Source organism: Zasmidium cellare (genome assembly GCF_010093935.1).
Source record: "Zasmidium cellare ATCC 36951 unplaced genomic scaffold M409scaffold_72, whole genome shotgun sequence".
NCBI classification, from domain to species: Eukaryota; Fungi; Ascomycota; class Dothideomycetes; order Mycosphaerellales; family Mycosphaerellaceae; genus Zasmidium; species Zasmidium cellare.
The window spans coordinates 19,155-34,395 of record NW_022987016.1 but is presented as its reverse complement, the minus strand read 5'-3'; the positions used below and the strand labels follow the sequence as shown (position 1 = coordinate 34,395).

Genomic DNA, 15,241 nt, shown 5'->3' with positions numbered 1-15,241 from the left:
TGCCGTCGACTGCCTACTCTGCCGTCGACGTCCCTACTCTGCCGTCGACGTCCCTCCCTGCCGTCGACTGCCTACTCTGCCGTCGACGTCCCTCCACGTCGACTCCCCGACTACTTACTACTTTCTGCTCCGTTACGATGAGCGACAGTCACCGAGTATATTTCCGAGGATATGCTCTTATCAGGATAAATCAGTTGCAACTTCAGACCGGTAGAGACCTGAACGACAAGCATGTCGCGAGGCTTCGCAAAATATTTAAACTCGAAGGTTGTCTTCACTATGACCATCGACACAGTGTTCCCGTTGTTATAAACGAAAATCTTCTGCTGGATGCCCTAAATAGACAACATCCGGGTCTACACCAACTCCCTAAAACAGGGAAGGATGCGCCAGCGTTGAGGTTTGCAGCTGACGTACAAATCGCTTGCTTGCATGGAAGACATAGAATCGCTGCTGCGGAACAAATTTTGGGCTTGTCAGATCAGTGGTGGATTGTAGAAGTCTTCTCTGATGGTAAGTACTAGAACACAAATAATTCACGTAGAGGCTGACTTGTGCATATAGACATGCCAATACAACAGCAACGTGATATACAGCAAGATCACGGGAGTTCCCTTGGACTCACACATGATGTAATTTTCAGATATATACTGATGGCACTGAAGCGCGATGACAAGGTCGCCTACGACAAATGGTACAATCGTCTGCAAGATGACCAAAAGAAGATCGTTCGCAGATTGCGCGGCTATACCGGCGGAGCACTACTGAAGATATTCGAGGACCTGGCCTCATTCAGCCTTGAGTGGGACTATTTTTGCTTTGGTAGATTAGCACTTATAATGGAAGCAAAATGCGAAGAGGTGAGTACCGCGATTGTTGTGGCATCAACGACTAATTTGCGTGTAGGAGGTCTGTCAATACTTGAGGACACTTCATACGCTATGGATCGACATCCTAGGACCTACAACAGCCGTACAAGATCTCGACGAGACGACAGTGAAATTACTTCGACTCAAGATGCCCGCCCACTCCACTGTCGACGCAGAACAAATTCAACAGAGTCTGCGTGACGGAAAATTATTTCGCAATGTTCACGATCTTTCCGAACGGAAAGCTTTGGAGGCAAGGCTGCTAAAATGTCCACGTTTCATAACACTAGAGACATTCTTCAAAGATGCGATCTACCTCAAGGCATGCTCTGACGGCCTGAACAAGCTTCTACCAAGCACAAAATCGGGCGCGAAACCGACCACGAACAGTCTGCGAGCTTCTTTGGCTTACTACTTCAATGACGACATGAACCAGTTTCCACTCAGATACATGCAGTTGTGGTTTTATGCCTTGAGAAACTTTCCTTACATTGAGGATAGAAAGTTTAACGCTCCAAGGGCCGACGCGGATTCCACAAGTACAAGTCTTCGACTGAGATACAACAGCGATTTTGACAGACTCGCACGCCACGCACTATCACTCGGCTTTTCCTTGGAAAAAAGAGTGAGACATGACGCTAGTAACACGAATGCGAATGACTTCGATTCGATTTCCTCGGAAAAGCCTGCACTGAGCACCAACGATGAAGGTCTTCCTGACAAAGAACGATCTAACCGTCCTTGCGAGCGTTCATTCCATCGCAACCGCGGCTTTATCACATTGGAAAACGTCATGGCGATCTACCCTCAGCCTTGTGGAGCGTATCCTACGCCATTTGCGGTGACGAGAGACATGGTTTTTCGCTTTTGGGGAGATATTCTTCCTCCGAGTGATAGCTCTACTCGACAACGTAACGCTCAACATGAATCGGAAGCCCAAGACCTACCGGCTCCAGGTGAGAGTGACACAAGGATATACCGGCCTTCATCATCTGACTACGAGCGCTCAACTCGTTCTCCTTCTGCTGTGTCGGAAGTAAGACCAAAGACATTTGGCCAGGGGGAGGGATGGAATGAAGGCGACTTCTCTAGCTTTTACATGCATCCTCACCTTGAGACAAAGCACCCATTTGTCTCGCGGCCAAATGTGCTGAGTCTCAGTGAGACACTGACCGCACACGAACCTGCCCAGGTAGAGCACACACAAACTGTTGTCGTGGATCAAAACTTGGTCGAGGACCGTCGACGAGCTCTAAGGATCTCGTCGGCAAGCTCTAGATCCACAAACCTTTTTGATGATGGTTACGAAAAACAATATCCAGCGGAGGACAGAGCATCCAAACGAGCAAATGGCGACGACTTGACAAGGCAAATGCTATTTGAAGCAGTAGGAAAGCAGCAACCAACGGAATCAGTGGAGTTGGAAGATCAGCCTCTACCCGCCGACGACCAGAGTTTGGAAACTGTTCAAACACAAGAGCCACACGCTCAAGAGGAGAGAAATCGCTGGTGGCAACTCAGCGGATCTGACTGCCAACTTCCAGATCCTGAACAGCAGATTCAGGAGACTGCAGAGGTGGTTGGCACGGTGTATGATGATGACGCAGAACTGGCCGATTCTCAGGCGATCAATGCGCTCCATGCGAGAGACCAGGCCGTTTCCAAGAAACGACATCGATACACAAGGTTCCCTGGTGGTCCGTCGAAGAGAGAGGGGCAGCTCTTCAACCCTGGTCAAGTGGCGCACCTTGGAATCAATGTTGACAAAGACATTGGGCCACCACCCGAACAGGATACAGCGACGACGCCTAATCACGATGGACAGACCACCACGACCGGAAACGCAAGCTCAGAGCCGGAGAAGGAAAACATCCAGCATGAGCATTCGAGCACAAAGCTCGCTGTGAGTTCTAAGCACAAGACCACATTCCCGGGTCCCGCCTCTCAGACAACCCGTCATCACGGTAACAATTTGAATGTATCGAGTCTGCGAACAGAAGATAATCGTAGAAGAAAACGTCAAGATCACGACGACACAGTTTTCGCTACAAAATCTGCAACGCATGAACAGGCGCAAGTTCCCGACTTTGATGTTTTCAAAATTCAGGTCGAATCAGTGCGCTCCATCTGGGATCAGTTAGATAATCGAAAGATATATGTTACCAGTCCAGTGGATGTGCCGGGGCTGGATTCTAAACGCCATACATCGCATGACAGACTCTGGAGCTGGGCAGAACATGAACATGGAGAATACCGGCTACAATTGGACCGTCTGCTAGAGCAGAACTATGGGTTTCAATTGATAAGTTCTGAGGGCCGTCCTGGGGAGCCACATTATCGTACCGCCCCGCCGGAGAGCTTCTGGCAGGTCTATTTCGGAACTGCTCCACGAATCTATTGGTTAGCTGTGATATATCCGCTTCAAGAATTCGGCGGATCTCGTGGAAAGGTGAGGAAGACGGAATTAGTCAGGACGTAATACCAGTGCCTACCAGGCAACGAAATTCTTGCGAGCTCAAAAATGAATAGCCAGCGCAAAGAGCAAACGCTAGAGGCTCCACGTGTACGGAAATCTAGTAAATTCGCACTCGTCTCCCGAAATGCCAGTATGTGATACTTCTATTTCCGGTGACAAGGCGAGCGCCTCCATTCACCAGGCTTTGCGCGGTATCTACTTTACTTCACAATCCATTCGAAATGGCAAGCCTTCTCAACGGTACGCAGGTGGCACGCGCGCCACCAAGGGGGGCCATCTACCCCCACAGTAGACTCATTCATCGTCTATAGGTACAGTACAGTAGACCTGAAATAATCAGGCATAGCTGGGGGGTCCACAAGTCTTTGTTTTCATGCCAAGAATGTCTGACAGTCCTTCCTTGGCGGAGTTCATAAACTAGACATCCAAGTCAAAACTCCCTTACAGTATCCACCTCGCCCTTTCTACTTCTTATTTACCATGCCGTTGTTTCACATATTCGATGAGAGTTTGAATTTAAAATGGCCAGCCCTGGATCTACAGAAGTCCCAATGGAACCGACCTATGATGCACCGCATCATATCGCAATCATACACGACGATGTATGGAGACACTACAACAATATCGAGGTCGTAAAAAATCAAGGACGAGATCATCTTGGCGTGTCGTTCAGGTGCCGTCTTGAGAAACGCAGCCTTTGCGCGAAATCCCTCGTGGTCGTGAAACAAGAGCCAATGGACCTCTCGCACCAGATGAGATTTCTTAAAACACCGACGCATGATAACATAGCAAAATTGTATGCTGCATTCTGGAATGGCTCAATACTTTCCTTGATATATGAGGATATGGAGATCTCGTTGCAAGAATCGCTAAGCATTGACATGAACATTTGGATAGTCGAACACTGGGAGCAGTATAGTCAGACTGGATCCATTCTTAAGCAGGTACGTGCAATGGGGATTGAAGTAATGCCTTGCTGAGTCCTTGCAGATTGTTATGGCACTACAGTACCTACATACGCATGAAAAATGTGCCCATGGAGACATACAGCCAGCTAACGTCCTGCTTGATCTTCGGGGCTGCATTAAGATTGGTGAGCAATAATGAAATTCTGCCGACGTTTGCTAAGGACTTCTAGCAAATTTCGGGCATAGCATACTACAGCGGGTCACTGACTTGACTATTGACTATGGAGGGCTCGCGAAGACCTTCTTCGACATTATCCCTTCGGGAAGTCATTCGATAGACGTGTATCGAATGATTTATCGGCTATGCTCTCAAGGTGCTTTCGTTGAGATCTTAGAGGTAGAAATGCTCCACAAAGCCTCAAGATGGTTCTAACAGCGATGAATAGCACAAAATTACCAAACGAGCATGCAATGAAGACCTTATACCTCTAGTCATACGAACAAGAAACCTGAGAGATTATCATATAGAAAAATCCACTCCTAGACGGGTCGAGACCACGTGCAAGGAAGACCTGTCTCCAAGAGGTCTTGGGTCATCCAGGCTCCTTAGGCCACTTTTGCTACCTCAGCGCTTGGAAGATGGAAAACTTGAAACTATCGGAAGTTCTTAAGAGGTGCCTCAATTTTCTGGTGGAAGCCGTGGGAGGTTTGCGAGTACACTCCAGACGCAGCATAATAATAGACTTCCTATGCCGCTTTGATCCCGAGGCAACGACTACATGTCTTCGCCGAGATCCTGCATTGGGGAAACAGACTTACCTGCGAGTCGTGGACGAGTGCTACCAAAATTATCTATGTTCAGCCTATTAAGCGCCTGCACGGCGGGGTATTGGGCCACTACCAGCACATACGGTTTCGAAATGCACAGAGAGTTGCGCACCTCAGGGTTCCCGTACAGTATAGATGAGATCCATAAGATAATTGATGACCATTCGACTTACTCACGCATGGAAATTCACACGTCTCAAAGGCAGAGTGGTTGAAAGAGGGTCTAAATGCATCTTATATATTTCTCATACCCATTAATTGTCCGCCTTAGTGTGCCTGTGCTCTATGAATGGGCACATGTGTGCCGGCCATGGATCCTTCAGTGCTGTTAGTTGGCCCGTCGATGAGCACGGGCTATAAATAGAACTAATGCAGATTCTTGGGCACAGCGGGATCACACGCGAAGAGACGACGCCGAGCGTTAGGGGAAGACTGTAGGTAGGAGGACAGCGAAAGACGAGGCATCCACCGCCTGGTACGGCCCGCCAGCTTGCGTAGGTGGTGGTTGAGGGGAGAAAGGGACGGTCTCGGGGACGGCTGGTCTTTTGTTTACATGCGATTGCATCAGGCGAAGTGGGGTGTTCCAGATGATGTACATCCCCAGAATTGAATGCTCCCTCTGATATTGTGCTCCTCCAGTGTGCTCCGTGTGTCGTACAAATGAAACTTGTTTCAGTAACTTTTGCTGTGGCTCCTGCCTGTCTGCGACCGTATACCTACAGTCTCCCCCTAATGACAGACATTGTCTATTCTGTTGTTGCCCTTGACCCTCAGGGCGTGCTTTTATTCCTCCTAGTGTGCTTTCCATCTATTCTCGTTGACTCCCACTAGGTTCCGAAGGTGGCCGTGTGTGTACATCTGCGTCGGGTCGGCGACTCTAGCAACAGTATTCTCTCTCGTTCAGCTCGACAGACGCAATGCTCCGCCCGTGCAAGGCGTCGAATTACGAAGTATGAGAGCTCCCTCTTACATCTCCTCAGACCATGTCCGGTGTAACGAGAGATGACGAGTCTCTCGTCACGGTTGGGGGGCGACAGTGGGCAAGGCGGTCCGGTGGCCCATAGTATTGTGTGGTACCGATCGTAGCGTACCGGGTGTCTGGTGTTCGATTCGCGAGTGAGATGATACCGTTCTGTTCGAGGGCTTGTCGATACGGGACGTCGCAAACATTGTCGGGTTTTTCGATGGGCGGTAAGTAACCCATCTGCTGCTGTATGTTATGACCATTGTATTGTAGGTGTTTGGGCTCGGTCATCGCGTCCGTGTTGCTTAAGATTGAGTTCCGATACTTCCGCCGTCGACAACCCGTATTAACGCGTCGTGTTTGAAGAGTGCTCTTGGTATTTCGTCGACCGTGTCTACCGCGACCGCGACGGTGACTCTGCAGGGATCATTCTGACGCGGAGGGTCGCGCAGCGACCTGCAGAGGTCGTCACGGCCGCGGACAGACGTGTTGTGCACCGTGATACGACTGATGATTTCCAAAGATCGAGTTACTCGCTTCGTTGGTTGTTTTCCGCAGACGAATCATGCGCGCTGTTTCGGTGTTGGCGCCTCGATGAGTCAGCGCCAGACAATGTCCCCAAACACCTCGTTTCCAGCGGCTACGCTCTTTCTTCATCGAGCAGTATTCTCGTTCGTATCTGGCTTTCTCAATACCGTATCAACTGTCAATAAACCAGCTGGTCTACAGTATGAGCACTCGTCTCATTCCATCGGCCGCCGTGTCTACCTTCAGAGACTCTTCCGGACTCCCTGTGCCTCCCTCGGCGAGTAACAGTAACACAGACGAACTCGCTCCAGCAGGCCAGCGAATCATACGTAAAAGCTCCCGCACACTTTCCCAGAGGGCAGCTAGCGGTGAAGTAGGCGCTCGATTGGACTCTCTGTCCATGGATGACGTAGAGCGCGCCCTTAGGAAGACTCAACTGCCTGACACTGAGGTGTCTCTGCTCAGTCTGCTTCAGAAGCCAGAGACGAATCAAGCGGACGTTGTCAAGCAGATCCTGAATCACATGGCTGATCACGCAGAAGAGCACGCACTACAAATGGCATTGGTGTGGCGCTACGCAAAAGAGCATGAAGTATGGAAGAGCTGTACAAATCCAGATTGGCGAACCGAAGACTCCTTTCTAGACAGTCTCGACGGAAACCAGACCGTAAGACTATGTATCCAGTTTGGGACGTCCACGGACGTCGCACGCCGGGGAAAGATCAACATCATCCGGCGAAACTGGGGAGAGGACTGGTATGATCATGCGCGTCAGAAAGACCTCTTTCCGCCTGCGGAGCGCGGAGCAGCAAGTCTCTCGAAAAACATGCTTAGACTCATCGCCAGTGTGAGCAGCTCTGTACATCTAAGCCAGGCATTAGAATTTCTAGAGCACGCTATACAAGACCGGACAGCGATTGGATCGCGGAAATCTTTGGGCTGGAAAGCTGCAACGACGACCTATCTTATGCTTTGCGACGTGCAGTTACTAATTGCGCACATTGAGGAACATCGGCCAACGTCTGCGACGAAGACGCCGCACAAGACACAGTCTGCGGGCTCAGATGAAGAATCTCTGGAGTTAATTAGCTCAAAGGGCATATCAAGTCTCTCTTCTTTTGAAAGCTCTATGCAGTTAAGAAGTGAGGCAACTCGTTCAACAACAAGGGCGAGAGGGAAGCCGCGGCCGCCAGGCAAGGGGAGAAAAGCGAAGTCCCAGACGACAGATGATATCCAGCAGCTGCGAATGCTTCTCCAAGAGGAAGCGGCGAGGAGATCTGGAGAAAGACAGCCACGGAGCATCGCCAGCAACAACAGCGACATACAAGTGACCGGGCAGGAAGGTCGGAGCAGCGAAACAGTCACGGCGACTACGGCGTCACAGGCAGGCAAGCGGAAAACCGTCGAGCCCTTGCAACTGGACAATGAGACCTCTCGTGAGAAGAGAGCTCGGATACGAATGGACCGGCGACAGTCAATACTGGACGTCCCCAATCCGCCTCTTGCGGGTGTAGATGGCAACATAATCACAGCCATACCTCGGCAGGGGCTTCCACCAAATGGTCGGCAAGACCATTCAACGGCTACAGACACGCAGGTTGACCGCGCCCAAGAAGAGAACATGGATTCGCATGTCGTGAGAGACATCGCGCCGCCACGAGATTCCAGGCGTCAGAGCTCTACAAATTCTCCTACGGCTGAATTCGTCGAATCTGTTGCTAATGCGAGCGCCTTCGCACGTTTGGAACAAGCTACTGGTCCTAGCGAAAAGCAACAGGACCAACCTCTAGACTCTGACAACACTTGCGCATCATGTGCTGGAAATTGTTTGGTCTGCGAGATACCATCAGGTTTTAAGGAATTAGAGCGTCGAGACCTATATCTGGCTGCCCACCGGGCCTTGGAGCTGGAGGCGGAAGCCCCTAACGCTACAGTGCGCAAATGGATCAAGCCCATCAGATACGCCAGTTGGAGCGTTGGATTACTCCAGGGTCCTGGAGAAGTGTGTTTATTGTCGGAAAAGAGCTTCTTATCTCAGATGAGGGGGAAAGGCCCTCTATCGCGGCCCATCATTATTAGAGACAGCTTCGATGATGCCGATGAATGGTCTGCGACGAGGTACGCGGATCAGCTGGATATGGCTTTTGCCGACCTGGAAGTCGACGTCCGTTGGCATCAAGTCCCGGAGCCAGTGAGGGAAAAGGTCCCTAAAATGAGCCGCCTGTGCCGGGCCTCCCCACCCACCTTGTTGGGAAATCCACCTAATATGCTGAATCTACCGGACCTTACTGGAGCCATCGCGCCGGCCTTTCTTCGACAAGATCGATTTCGAATGCTAGATCTCTTAATCGAGCGCTGCAAGGCAGATTCTATCAAACACTTGGGGAAGCAACTTCATCTGTCGCCTTTTGACGTGGGAGGCAGCCGAAGGTTCAATATTCTTGGTTGGCCAGGTGCATTCTCTGGTGCTCACGTGGACAGCACGGGAGCGACATGGGTCCGCAATCTCTTTGGACAGAAGCTTTGGATGTTTGTGCCCGAGGATCTAATGACTCCCGCCGACTGGGAAGAGCTTGCAACAGACGGTGATGACTGGAACCCTGGCAACAAAGCCCGAGCCGTTGTGCTACAGCCGGGAGATGTGTTTGTGATGAGACCTGGTCTTGTCCATGCTGTATACACGCTCGGCGATTCCGGACCTAGCCTAATGATAGGTGGATTCTTCTTGGACAACTACGATCTCATTCACACTCTCCAAACATTTTACAAAATTGGGAAGAATCAACGCAGTACGAATGAGCCTATTTCCTATCAGTTCGCACATATTATCTGGAGCTTGGAGCGCATTATTCGAAGGAACTCTGCACCATACTTCTCGACTCCAGAGGATCTAGATGTATTTACGGACTTGATAACAAAACTTCGTGGACTCGGCTGCGATTGCTCAGAGTGTGACGAAGAATGCATGTGTGCACGTGACGGTCGTCGTTGTACGCCGCTCTGCTTGGTGCACATCTTTGGTGATGTGGGTCTAAGGTCTTGCATGTCGGAATAACAAGGCTCTCTCTGTCAAGGAGAATATGGTAGGAGTAGATGGCTTGACCATTAGGTTGGGTAGAGTACTCAATGCAATAGAGTGAGTTGTCGTGATTGTTATATATCACTGCTTCACCCCATAGAGGCGATTTACCGAAAAGCCGGGTGTGGCGAAAAGCGGAACTCAGCCCTGATGCAGATCATCTCGTTTCGCTAGGCCCCGGGCTCCATTCCTGTTCAAAGTCCCCGAGATGCATATCCATAGTCTGCTAAGGTTAATCCAGCTGAATCTGAATTCGCGAGGCTTGGCGGTGGACAGGACTGCGAGTAAGAACAAATCTGCTGCTGGCTTAGCACTGTTAACATTTTGGCGATTTGCAGTTATGAGTCGACTTACACTGCTTTTAATCTTTTCGCGAATAAAAATTGTAGACTCAATCGCATGCATCCCAAGTTCCGAGCATTTCCGAGTATGTCTGGCACCATATGGTACAACTTGCAGGGATTGCGAATTCATTCTACTGTCCCAAAAGAAGCAAGCCTCGAGATGTCACTCTCGAGTACGGTATACTATATGTTCAAGCGCCCACGCCACCCGGCACGCAGGCTGTTTCACACTGGACAGTATGACGTGTGTCCAACCGAAGCCGCCGCCCAATCAAGGCTCACAGTCCTTTTCACGTGACTGGCTTCGCAACATCTTGCCCGGCGCGTCGCGAAACAGTCATTCATTTCTCAGATGCCCTCATGTGCACGTTCTGTCCACATACATGATTTTCGCTAGCTCTATGAGCCCGAGAAGGAGTTTTTATTTCTGTCAGCGGATGGAAAGCTTTCGTTTCATCATATAAACCCATTCCCGAACACCTCAAGACGATGCAGGACAATCCTCGCAAGCGGAAGCACTCACTTCCTTCACCACCATCAAGCGGGCCTGTACGTCAGGTATGATCGCAGAGCTTGTATATGTCAGGCATAACACCAGACTAACTCATAGAGTAAAGACGAAGCTAGGGACCTCACCACCAGACCGCCGCAGGAGGCAGCACACTTGCGACTATACCGAGTCTCCCCGTGGAAGAACGCGCCGACGGATCGCCGACGAATACAATCCGGATCCAGCTCAGTCACCAGAGCCCTTGCGCAAACGTTATAGAGGAGACCTTGAAAGAAGCCCGCGGGAGGAACTAAATTGCTGTGCGCAAGGCGCAGAAGAAGCAGAACCAATCCAGCACTGGGTTAGGTCCGGCAAGTGGCCAAAGCATATTGGAGAAATGACCGATCCTGAAAGCGATGGATCAAACAAGAGGCGTCGGTCCAGCACGCCGAGTTATTCGAGCCGCAGAAGGAATGGAAGCGCTCCGCCCGCCCACACTGCTGCATATGAGGAAGAGCTACAACGTCATGGGATAATGTTTGATGATCTGAACACAAAAGATTTGGTGACTGCGGAGAGCAAGGACTTATGCCGAGATCTATTAAGTTCGGTGTTCGATCCCGCGTATAACGCCTGCTCCGAAGAGACGTACATCAGACTATTCCAACGAGCGAGCAAATGCAGCGAGGAAAGGGTTCGTCGCGATCTTACTCCTCACATTGTGCCTTCGGCGGAGCTCCTGTACGTAGTCGACCGGGAGACCATTCTGGCAAACGTGCGGGAAGAGATGTCGGGAGATTGGACAAAATGCAGCCTGCTCGGCGGTACCCAGCCAAGGCCTGACTACGCATACGGCTTATCATCGGCGACTTTCACAGAAGAAGAGCGTGCTAAGCTGGAAAATTACACGAACATTAACAACCCCACCAAGTTTACGGATTTCATGTACTTTCCGTTCCTCCTATGCGAGGCGAAATGCGGGAGAAGGAACATAAACGATGCAGACCGACAGAACGTGCATAGCGCCAGCATTGCGGTCAATGCCATCATTCAGCTGTGTCGCGCTGCCGGAGAAGACCACGCTCAAATCCTTAGCGGCCAAATCCTCGTTTTCAGTATTTCCCACGACAATGAAAGGGTCAAGATCTACGGCCATTTTCCTCTCATCCGAGATGGTCGTACGACGTTTCACCGATACTATGTCCACAACTATAGCCTCGACGGTCATTACGGTCGAGACAGAGACACAGGGTCAAATTTTACTCGAGCTGTCTACCGCGACTTCTATCCTTCGCATCTGAAAAGACTGCAGCAGGCTGTCGCGCGCTTATCCGATCCTCGGACAACATCAGTGGTTTCTGACGTCAGCGTTGACGAAGGTGAGGCGCGAGCGAGCGAACAGTCCTCGCAAGAGCGGGATTCCTCGCCCAGACCGTCATTTCGTCGAGCCAAAAGTCAGGGAAGTCAAGGGGAGTTAACATTGATGAAACAACAGATGGCAAAGTTGGAACAGATGCACAAAGCTCAGCTAGAGCAACAGAAAGAGGAGAGTCGGAAGCAGATGGAGCAACAGAGGGAGGACAGCCAGAAGCAGATGCAGCAGCAGAGAGAGGAGAGTCAAAAACAGATGGCTTTGCTGGAGAGGCTGCTGAACCGGGAACAAGGCAGTCAAAAGGACGGCGCTCGATTTCGAGAATCTCCGAGCTCACGATCCTGAAGGGGATTGGGGGGGCAGGGGCTCGAGCGACGCTGGTTTACTGGATCACGTGATGCTATCACGTGGCCCCTGGGAGAAAAAAGTTCGATTGCAACAATTCCTCCGACTTCAGCGCCGTTTCAAGCATATACTATATTTAATTCCCAAAGTAGAGTACATGTCTGATTCGGGTAACTTATGTTAGTCTCCCGCCGATCTGCTTGTGCAGGTCATCTAGCGAATCAGTAATGCTACGGACGCACACCTCTAGGATTGGCAATCTGGTTGAGATTCTAGTATGCTCTTATTTAGTGTATGCTCTAGGACAATTTCTCGCTGCTAATGACATAGAGTAACTTACTTCTTCCGTTCCTCCTCCACTTCTTTAGCAGGGCTCACATGTATATCCCGTAACTGCAACTCTATAGTCTCGGCGTTCTTGGAGATCTCCCAAAACAAATTGTGACAAGAAGGGGGCAAGACTTCTGTCTTACAAGCATGGTCCAATTCAGATGGCCAAAATCTGGATCTCCGGCAGATTATAGAAAGCCTAGAAACGTCGATCTCTATATCTGTTGGGGGCGGCTTAAGCACCTCGTTTGGAATATCGTCAAGCGACAGCTGGCGCAGCTTTATGTCAAGCCCAAGGCCCTTAAGTCTTTCCAGATGCCCAGTTAATACCGCCTTCAATAGACTTCCGAGATTTTGTAGAGTACCTTCCAGAGGTGCTGGCGTCTTGTCCAATGTAGTTCCAGATCTAGAGCTCCCTTCCATTTTTACGTAGAGTACCAGGCGTTCTGACGACAGGACAGAAAGTGACCACAGAGTAAGAGTAATTCGTTAAGCAGTGAGGTAACAGGTTCGCAGAAACTTCTCGAACTGCACGGCCTGCGCCACCATCGCCACGGGATCCAAGCGCCACACTTCACCCTAATTGGACCTATCGCTTACACATCGTCGATCATAACGCTAAGTTTGTCAATCACGGTTCTTCACTAACCTAGAACTTGCCTCGCTATGGAAAGTACCTATTAGCGTAGCGAACTTGCATTCGTGATCGATGTAAGGCCGCTATGAACCCAAGGATGAGCTTTGAATGCATAATCAAGGCTGTCCGCGCACCGCACCACTATGCGATGTGTCTTGTCTATTGGAATACCTTACGTATCAGAGGGAAGAGGACACACAGTCTAAGTCTCTGACGGATACTGTGTCAAAAAGTCATTTTGTGGCCTAATTGGCCCTTTGTCTTTGATGTGAGACATGGACGCCATAGGTCATACGGCAGTCGACATGATTATCTGCCTTGTGTGACCAGAGACTCGATATGCCGTGAGTAACGCTCGAACTAGTGCCCCGAGATAGGATCAGACGGATGCAAGTACCACTTCTGCTGCATGCCCTGTGGGCAATGTGCCTGCATGCACGAAGGAAGCCATCATGCTCAGGCAATGTCGAGACGCGCAAAGGGCGCACAGCCTTGTCATCATGTCTAAGCCTGTCGATGGCTGTTTGAGGTCAGACCTTAAGAGGACTCTTCTCCGGGCACGGCTGAAGCTAGAAACACGGTACATGTGGACCTCAACGTAGCCGAGTCACAAGGTATAATTCTCGAAATATACCAATCCCTCCTCCCCGGGGTGACTCTTTTATCGGAGCGCTTACTAGCTCCCTTATCACAGCGTTACGCCGCGCCTAGAAGCGAAGCGCCCACGGTGTTCGTCGGACTGCTATTCTAGAAGTTAAATCCACGCAAGAGTGAGTAAATGACAATGTTAAGGACTTCTGCACTGTGATCATCGACATTGCGTCGCACTAATCGATTGCATTTCCAAGCTATGGACTGTGGGCGTCGATTGTATGCTGGTGTGTGTGCTGATTACAGCGCCGCAAAGTCAGACAATGCGAGGAACACTCCCTCGAGCATACTTCCCACATGCGTCCTGCCAATGCCTTCGCCATTCTTCCGAATCTTCATGATCTCCTTCAAGAATCGCGGTGCGAGAAGCGCTCCTTGTGCTTCGTCGCTCGCTTGGAGGATAAACCCATCCGCAGCCAGAGTGCAGTGGCTGTTAGCTTTCGTCGAAGCCAATCCGAGGAATTCGCATGCTCTTTGGTAGTCTTCTAGTGAATTGAAGTACAACTGACCTGAAAACAGATTGAGTTGCGTCAAAAGCGAAGGTCGTACTACCCGTGGCTCCGGAAGTGGAGGAACAGTAAAGAAATGTAGATCATCCAGTGAACGAAAGCCGACGTTCCAGCGTGGCTTGTATACATGCAGGACGACCGTCGAGCTCTGGCAAATGTGAGGATAGAGCTGCTGCGCCTCGTGCGGACTGACGGCCATCACGCAGTCCACAACATTGCTGTCAGCAGAAGCACTCGTTAGTATCCACTCCACGGATCGTTGGTACGCGTCTGACACGTTGGAGGCGCCGGCCTTCTTGACGGTGCGGGCGAAGTCTGCTGTAACAAGGAGGTCCTTTTTCCCTCCAAGCTGCGACACATCGAAAGAGGTTGCAGCTCTAATGTCGGAGAATACCGTGAAGGCCGGCATATAAGCCTTGGAGCTGGGTTTGACCACACCAGTGGACACGAACGTTCTCATGTCGGGATGGATGTGGTGTTCTGCGGGATCGACCGCAGGCGGTCGCTGCACTTGTCGCTCTTGCTGTATCTCAGGAGACAGTTCCCTTTCTTGCTCCTCTTGTAGTGTGCTGCCATGGAATTCCAACTCTTCGAATTGAAGACAACGGTTCGCGATAAGATTGTTCCTAGGGTTACTTGAACTGGCCAAAGTCGAGAGAGCTGCGGCGCTTGCTTCCCTTGGCCGATAACGGGATTCTAAGCCTTGTGCTTCATCTTCCAGGAATTCATGTGCCCATTCACGAGCCAGACTCGTCTCGCCAAGATTCCGCGCGCCGTTCCAGAGTGATTCTTGTCGGATAAATCGCTGTCCCTGAACTGCCCACAAGGGCATCATGCGCCGGACTTCGGAGAACGTCTCGCAAATCGACCAGTGAAGCACATCTGACACGCTAAGCTCAGCTCCTTCTCGA

The 15,241-nt window shown here is 50.6% G+C and overlaps 5 protein-coding genes across 5 annotated transcripts; 4 read left to right on the top strand and 1 right to left on the bottom strand.

Annotated features, from left to right (window-relative positions):
- Window positions 1-137: 137 nt before the first annotated feature.
- On the top strand, window positions 138-3,348 carry M409DRAFT_61391 (uncharacterized protein; the record flags this gene model as incomplete). Its single annotated transcript, XM_033814736.1, has 3 exons — window positions 138-513; window positions 565-860; window positions 907-3,348. 3 exons carry the CDS (start codon window positions 138-140, stop codon window positions 3,346-3,348), a joined length of 3,114 nt encoding a protein of 1,037 aa, XP_033659622.1.
- Window positions 3,349-3,896: 548 nt separating this feature from the next.
- On the top strand, window positions 3,897-4,449 carry M409DRAFT_38114 (uncharacterized protein; the record flags this gene model as incomplete). Its single annotated transcript, XM_033810864.1, has 2 exons — window positions 3,897-4,289; window positions 4,336-4,449. The coding sequence occupies 2 exons, from the start codon at window positions 3,897-3,899 to the stop codon at window positions 4,447-4,449; spliced, it is 507 nt and encodes a 168-aa protein (XP_033659621.1).
- A 2,326-nt stretch (window positions 4,450-6,775) lies between these two features.
- M409DRAFT_61389 (uncharacterized protein) lies at window positions 6,776-9,803 on the top strand (the record flags this gene model as incomplete). Its single annotated transcript, XM_033814735.1, has 2 exons — window positions 6,776-9,598; window positions 9,753-9,803. 2 exons carry the CDS (start codon window positions 6,776-6,778, stop codon window positions 9,801-9,803), a joined length of 2,874 nt encoding a protein of 957 aa, XP_033659620.1.
- A 682-nt stretch (window positions 9,804-10,485) lies between these two features.
- On the top strand, window positions 10,486-12,203 carry M409DRAFT_71486 (uncharacterized protein; the record flags this gene model as incomplete). Its single annotated transcript, XM_033819190.1, has 3 exons — window positions 10,486-10,545; window positions 10,677-11,051; window positions 11,133-12,203. The coding sequence occupies 3 exons, from the start codon at window positions 10,486-10,488 to the stop codon at window positions 12,201-12,203; spliced, it is 1,506 nt and encodes a 501-aa protein (XP_033659619.1).
- Window positions 12,204-14,070: 1,867 nt separating this feature from the next.
- On the bottom strand, window positions 14,071-15,219 carry M409DRAFT_31370 (uncharacterized protein; the record flags this gene model as incomplete). Its single annotated transcript, XM_033810229.1, has 1 exon — window positions 14,071-15,219. A coding segment is annotated over one exon (1,149 nt), but the record flags the coding sequence as incomplete, so codon positions are not given.
- Between the last annotated feature and the right edge of the window lie 22 nt (window positions 15,220-15,241).